Genomic DNA, 7,749 nt, shown 5'->3' with positions numbered 1-7,749 from the left:
GGCATCCAGAGTAAGTAATAAATTGCACTGACATGATTAAAACTACTTATGTATCTATGTTCCCCATGCAATGCTTTGAGACTGTAGAAACAGAACTGTGCATCTAATCTGATACCCTGTACTAATGTTTTGGCATGGCAGGAAAATATTTTTTTGCTAGACATTTCTGCAAATCAGACCAAGCCAATAATTAATAACCTCATTGGGGTGACTCTTGCAAGCACATAGGCTCATCTACAGAGTTATTCCAGTTCAGTTTTTCATGATTAAATCTGCTGTGGGTGTTACTGAAACAGAAATAGCTGTTCTGTTGTAAAACCTGTATTAAAACACTTGTTTTCTTTTGTTAATTGCAGTCTTTAATGGCTCTGTATATTTTCTACAGAGATAAAAAAAATATTACTTCAAATGTATTTTTACTATACTGTGTATTTTCCTTTAAAAAGTAAAGACTATTTGAAGAACATTACAAGCTGTATTGCTTACAGACTTCTCAGGTATGCTTTATGGCAAGCCAAGATGATTTCACAATGGCATTCCTGAAACTTCAACGTCTGTTAAATAAAGGCACAGCTACTTTCCTCCAGCTGTTCTTTGATATTTAATTGTCCTAAGATGGTCTGTGGAAACACAGGCTGATGGGTACAGACCAGTTTGTGTGAAATAATGGGAAAAGGGCCATTTCTAGTCTAGTGTATGTGAAGAGTGAGAAGCGTTCTCTCTCAGCACAAGTCTGGAGTTCGGAAAGGAATAGTGTTAATTCTTGCAGTATTGAACATGAATATATTTTTACACAATGACTCGCTATAAAAGTCTGATTCTGAGCAGTCATATATTTAAAAGCAGGCACTACAGTATGTCATTTCTTGATGCTCCATCCTTTTCTGCTTAAGAACTGGATTGTCTCAATTTGCAGCACCAAATAAATAGGAATTTTTAAGGATTAAGTATATTGAATTTTTAAAAGACATTAAGAATTTTCTTCATCAGTAATGTTTTTTTAGTCAATAAAATTATGAATCTGATTGTTTCTATGTGGTACCTCCACTCCAAAAGGTTGAAGATACACTTTAGGTTTATGTTTGTAATTTTTTTCAAAACAAACCTGTTTCTGCTTTATAAACTTGCATTAAAATGCACTTGCAAACATTTTGTATTTTACAGCCTAGATATATTAATTTTAAAATTATATATAAATCAAGACAACATTGACGTAGAAAAAGTTAAACAAATTTGCTCTTTGCTGTCATTTCAAAGACAGAGACACTCATATTTCTAGGATATGAAGTAAACCCCCAAAAGACAAATAACCATCACTTATGTGTTCTTAATAGACATATGATTCCTGCCATGCAGATTATGCATATATACAATTTTGCAGTAATAAATAAGAAAAGCTCTGTAACTTTTACAACTCTCTGTATTAGGGCTTGAAAGATATCTACTCTTAAACCTATACTTATGGTGTCAAATTTCTGTTTGCTCATTCCACCCTGCGCTTTTCTTACAAGATAAAATATGACAAATGGTAGATAAGAATTTTCAAGTTTAAATAAGCAAAAACTTTTCAGAAATGAAAGTTTTATTTGTTATAAAAGTTGTACTGTGTACAAAAGAAATTACTATAACTTACAATTCTTCAGGCACAGAATATTGGGGGGGGGGTTACTTCCACTGGAAGAGCAGTATTTTGAAAATAAAGAATCGTTAGAATCAGATATTGATAGCAGTATTAATATAATAATATAATAATAAATACTTCACATTCATATAATCTGAATTTATAATAACCCAGGTATTTCAACATTAACTAATACATTTTAATCTGCCTCCAACATGCAGGTAGAAGAGTCTTCTGTAGCTCATAGAAGAAATGTATGATTCATGATGAGGGTTGCATCAACCCTGAGTATTTCCCCTTGTCCAGTTTCACAACTGCCAGCTAGCAGAACTCCAGGAGGATGGCAAGCAGGCAAGTAACTGAAAACACTGCTTGCTGTAATCTTAAACCATTGGAGTACAGTTTGATAATTTCCTCTGTTTCCGATGTCAGTTCTTAAAAGAAATAAAATCAAGAAAATAAAATGGTTAATGAGTATGTAAATTTGAAAACATAAGGTTTTTCAACATACTTGAAAAGTCCTCTGACATCTCACAGGTACTTAAGCTAAAGGTATCAGCTGTTAAAGCCAATCAAAGGGAGTATTCTCAGGGGAGAGATGTAAATAGACGTCCCATCAATGATCGTTTGAGGAGCAACTGATAGCACTTATCAGCTCTTGCAGGCATTAATCTCAGAATAATCAAAAGTAAATACCAAGCAAAAGCAAGAGGAAGAACTTCAGAAGAGGTAAGCACTCCAGCCTGTATATCGGTTTTTAACCCTTCCTTTAACAAGGGACTTAGCTTTAGCAAAAGCAGAGAAGCCATACCCTCTTGTCCGTGAAAGCCACGGAGTCCCTGCTCAGAGGATTCTCCACTGAGACCTTTATTGTCTTTCTTAAGCTGAGTTTAAGAGTAGTAAGCAGTTGACTGTTTTTACAGAGCATTATGTCTTTTGCTCCTGTAATGAGGAACAATAGAGATGATTCAAAGGTGAACATGTAAAGAGTTGAATGAGAAAGTTGTGTGACACATATAACTGCTCAATACAGAAGACTTCAAGGAAAAAGTGATCCTGGTGGATTTTTATTTTTATTTTTTTTTTTCTGTCTAGGGTTACAAAGGTAGCAATGTCACCTTTTTAATGTTTTGATTTACATCTGAGTTAGTGCTACATCTCACAAGTCACAGGTTCAAGGCACTGCTACTCAGGTAGGAATCTGGTCAGGAAACAAGAGGCTGCTTGGGGTGCAAATGACTCTTGAAACCCTTTCAGTCTGTTGTTTTCTTACCCTGCTAAGGAGTGATGTTGGCACAAGTGAAGGAAAGCACAAGATGGGATTGAGATATTATGGGTGGAAAGGGCAAGTATATTTTTCACCGATTTTGCCACTGAAGAGAAAATATTAGTAAATCCTTATTAGTGATCTCAAGAGTATTGAGAGCAGTCTGGATCAGTCAGTTCTCCATGGAAAATAATACCAGTATAGCAATTATTTAAATCCTTATGCTAGTTGACGGACTGTTTTCAAAAATATTCACCCATTTATTCAGGGAATTTCAGAGGCTGAAAAGACTTCACTTAAAATGATATAGTGCTTTTGAGGAAACTAGGCGGCACTACCTTACAGTGATCAGGATAACGGTTACGTATTTTTTGTGAGCAGTGTGTTCAAACTTAAAACTCATACAAGAATATTCTGAAGATTGAGATACAGATCTTAAAAAAAATATTCGAATTAGTTTTGTGTCATTTAAGCATGATGATTGATGATTCTGTGTATTAAGTAGACACAACTTTTTTCTCTAGTGAAATACCAGTTTCTACTTCCTCCACACCAGTATACACTACACTACTCTTTTTTTCTCTTTAACATGTTTTTGGATTTAGTTTAGTTATAGAAATTGTCCTGGTTAAGTGGGAAGTCATAGATGTACAGATTTTGCAGAACAGAGAAGTATTTAACCTCTGTAATCTTCAATTAGAACAGTGGGAAGTTTTCTACTATACAGAATTATGAATATCTGAAAGTGTCTTATGTGCTGCACTCTACAGTCGAGATCAGTGTTTATTACTGTCTCACTAATGCATTCTCTAAACCCACTGTAGAAGTCCAGCTAGTGCACATTCTGCAGTCTCCAAGTACCCCACTACTGCAGAAGGCAATTCTGTCACCCACGGGATAAAAATGTTTGATTTAATGCCATTTCTTACCGCAGTTACTCTGTGTTATTTCTGAGAGACAGTGCAGTGTGCCATAGCCACACCGACAAAGCCAACAGTCCTTCAGCACCCAGACGCCGTGGGGAATGCTGCCACAGCTGCTGTCAACGACAAGGGAGACATTTGGTACATCCCTGACCCCACCATAGAAAATAACCACAATAATTTCTTCTGATTTTGGTCTGTTTTTGTTTTGTTTTGTTTTGGTTTTTTTTACCCTTGCCGTTCATCGTATTCACAGTATCTGCCAGTGAAGTGCTTTAGGCAGGCACAGAAGGTCCCCAGGATACAAGTTCCTCCATTCTGGCAGCAGCGTCTGTTCAGTTTTTTACCTGCAAGACAATATTACAGAGGTTAACAAGCATCTCAGGGGCTCTGAACCTCACCTTTCCCTCAGTTGTTCTCTCAGGTCCCTCCAGTTCCCAAAGTCTCTTAAGGATATCTAGTTTTATTGTCTTTAGAGACAATAAAATTATATGCCTGTTAGGAGTGTTTGTTCAGCTAAACCCAGTTTGTTTAGTTAAGGATTAGAAACAAGCTACTAGGGATTACAAGATGGTGAAGAAGCAACGCCTGGCAAATTCTGTAGCAGCAGGATGTGTTCAAGTGAAATACTTCACTTTGACAGATGTAGGTTTCAATCACACTAAGAAATGGGGCATTTTTATTGGGAAGTGATACTTATTTTTGAATAAAAACCTGGGAATTTACTTGGTTCTGAGGTGGGGGGAACGCTCCCTTGAGCCTTTCTCAGAGTCCTGGGATTGAGCACCAATTTAAAACTTTATATAAACGGGAGGAAACAGAATACTTTTTTCCCTCTCCCTGTTAGTACTGTTGCTTTCAGGTAGCTGAAACCTTTTTTCTAAAATTACCATTTTTATGGTCATTAAATATCGTGAATTCTAAGAAATGAACAGGATGTAACAAAATTTTACAGATGCTCTTGTAAACACGAAGTGCCAAACACTTCTTCATTCTTAGTATTCTTCCTTGTTTTTCCTTAACACATTTTGCAAATAGGAGATCTTCAGCTCTACTCCAAATTTTTATCACCATTTACTAAGTGGCCATGGGTATAATTGAAATGGGTGGTCACAGAAAACCAACAGGCTGGAATCTTCCAGGACAACACTTAAAGCATTACTATATTATATTTTTTTAAGTAATTTTATGTCATTATTTGCAAAAATAATGTTACTTACTCTCTGTAATTCCAGTGAAAGGTACTAAAGATCTGGAACTCTGTTGCTTTCTACTTTCGTAACTCTGATTCATATCACTGAGCGCATTTGTAAAGGTCCCTTCGTTCTTGGGCTGCTGCTTTTGTCCTGTACCATTGAAACTTTTCACAACTTCTTTCCATTCTTCTTTTTCAGGGCCTTGACAAGAAGTGCAAATATGTAAGGGAAGGTTAGTTTGTAATGAAGAAATACATACTGTAAATGTAGAAGAAAAACACAGCGGGGCTGGGAGAAACATGATGTTTCCCTTACCTTTTTCTAAATGAACAGCCTGCCAGACAAGAGTCACAGTGAAAAGAATTCTGAAAAAAAAAAAAAAAATTAAAAAGAGAGAGAAAAAAAATCAAACGAGAAATTATTTTGTGCTAATGAGACACAAAAAACTAAAACGAATGGTGAGTGTGTGAACTTTTAAAAGGAATAAGCATCCCTGGCTAGAGAAGGTCCCCGACATCTCAAGAGAACTTACCTAACATGATTTCTCCAGTACATTTTTCTGCAGCCTGAAATAGCTGTGAGGTCCCCCGGGAGAGCTTGAGCAGATGTCCAGAGCCCTGTGCTTCAGGCTGTTGCGAGCAGCAGTCCTCGCACCGCAGACACCGATGGGCAGAGAAAGCGGACTGACGAAACTTTCCTCCTGCTGCCCAGCTTACAGCGAGGCTTGGTCGCCAGCCGTACCGCTGACTGAGCCCTGGCCGGGCGCCGGGAACATCCCTCCGGGCTGGGACTCCCTGGCCAGCCCCCGATTTACATGCACTGCTGAAGGGAGGAGCAAGGGGGGGACACCTACTGCTGGGGGAGAATTAAGAGCCCATGAGCACAACCAAAAGCCCAAGGCGGAAAGATCTCAGGTCCAGTGTATTTCTCAAGACAGAAAACTTTGTATCACCATATAGTGCATAGGAAAAACAAACAAACAAATAAACAAAAAACCAAATTCTACAGAACTGCAATAGGTATATCATAACCAGAGCAGGTATATATAAGGAAGGTTAAAAAGCCTGAGCTCTACCTACATGCCTTGTCTCTGCCAGGGTTTTCCACCAGAGATCTGCTTTATGAGATTGTACTACTTTGTAGCAGAGATCCTTAAAACCTGCTTTAGAGATTTCTACTAAAAATACTGGAAAAGGCAATATAAGGTCCTTGAGGGAGGATTGTTGTCTCACCGGAGCTGTTAATAACCTTTTGAAACATTTTCTGAAAATTTTACTATTAGTAAAATTAGGCCCATTAGTGGATATTCCTAGTCTGAGTTTATGCAGTATCAGCAGATACCTAGATATAATTTACTGTGTGTTCTGAAATGGGCTAGGACCGCTCACATGGCTTTGCCATGGCTTGGTATCATAAGCAGAAACACCTGCAGCTGGGCAGTGCTAAAAAAAGCAGCTCTAGGCAGGCTTTTCTCATCACATGTCCACATTTTGTACTACCAAGTGCACGTGGCCTTTACTTATGTTGTGGCAGGAAACTGAAGCAATAATAAAAAGAAAACAGCAATACTGTTTTGTTTTGGGGGGGCATTAGAAGAGGGATGTTTTCACTGTGTCACTGCAAACCAAGCTAGTACAAGTCTCACCTTGGCTAGATACAAGATCACATCAGAAGTATGGGGCAGACCTCACTGAAGAAATGGTTGCAATGACTAAAGACATTATAATCCCTGTGGCTGTCACTTGTCAGATTTCCCCATCTGAACTAATGGTTTGGAAGCTGTGATAACTTCTCATCCAGTTTGGTACAAAGGCTGGCTTAATTTACAAAGGTAGCTATCCTAATTAAAGTCAACCCTCTTGGCACTAAAGCAGATGGAGAGTGTTTTTAAGACATGTTCTCTTACACAGCTGTAACAAGCCATGGGTAACAAGCAAGAGAAGTTGGAAACTATTGTGAAATTAGAAATCTATGCCATAATTGCTATCATGGAAACACTGGGAAAAGTTATGCCACTGGAACACAGCAATCAAGAGTTACAAGCTATTCAGAAGCTCTTTATCTCCAAACTGGACACACCTGGATGTGATGGATGGACAATTCAATGGATAAAGAGTTGGCTGGCTGGCTGGCTGGCTGGATGCAGCCAGAGAGTTGTGGTCAATGCCTCTGTGTTGAGGTGGAGGCTGTGATGAGTGATGTCCCTCAGGCTCTGTTTTAAGATCACTGCTCTGCAGTGGTTACTTCAGTGACACAGACAGTGGGATCTCAAGTTTGCAATCTCAGGTTTGCAAATGACAGAAATCTGAGCAGTGCAGTTGACACAACAGAGGGATGGGATTCCATCCAAAGGGACCTGGACAAGCTTGAGAATTGGACACATGAGAACCTTATGAAACTCAACAAGTCCAACTGCAAGGTACTGTGCCTGGGCTAGGGCACTCCCAAACATGAGAAGAAATGGGGAGAAGAACTTACTGAGAGCATACTTGTGGGGTTGGGGATTCTAGAAGATAAAAGCTGGACATGATCCAACATCATGTGCTTGTATACTAGAAAGCCAAAAATGCCCTGGGCTGCATCAAATGTGTGTACTACAGGTTGAGGGAGGGGATTCTGTCCCTCTGCTGTGCCCTGCTGAGACCCACCTGGAACACTGCAATCAACTCTGGGGTCCCCAGCACAGGAGGGATGTGGACCGGTTAGAGTAGGTCCAGAGGAAGCCAGGAGGTGTTCTGAGAG

The 7,749-nt window shown here is 38.9% G+C and overlaps 1 protein-coding gene across 1 annotated transcript; it reads right to left on the bottom strand.

Moving 5' to 3' along the window:
* Positions 1 to 1,942: 1,942 nt before the first annotated feature.
* On the bottom strand, positions 1,943 to 5,625 carry LOC121360720 (cryptic protein-like). The gene is made up of 6 exons (XM_041480778.1): positions 5,540 to 5,625; positions 5,323 to 5,372; positions 5,032 to 5,208; positions 4,044 to 4,158; positions 3,818 to 3,927; positions 1,943 to 2,055 (listed from the first exon to the last, which is right to left on the bottom strand). Exons 1-6 carry the CDS (start codon positions 5,560 to 5,562, stop codon positions 1,943 to 1,945), a joined length of 588 nt encoding a protein of 195 aa, XP_041336712.1. The 5' UTR covers positions 5,563 to 5,625.
* Between the last annotated feature and the right edge of the window lie 2,124 nt (positions 5,626 to 7,749).

Source organism: Pyrgilauda ruficollis, unplaced genomic scaffold (assembly GCF_017590135.1).
Source record: "Pyrgilauda ruficollis isolate IOZ18807 unplaced genomic scaffold, ASM1759013v1 scaffold53, whole genome shotgun sequence".
NCBI lineage: Eukaryota > Metazoa > Chordata > Aves > Passeriformes > Passeridae > Pyrgilauda > Pyrgilauda ruficollis.
This window is presented reverse-complemented; position numbering and strand designations above follow the sequence as displayed.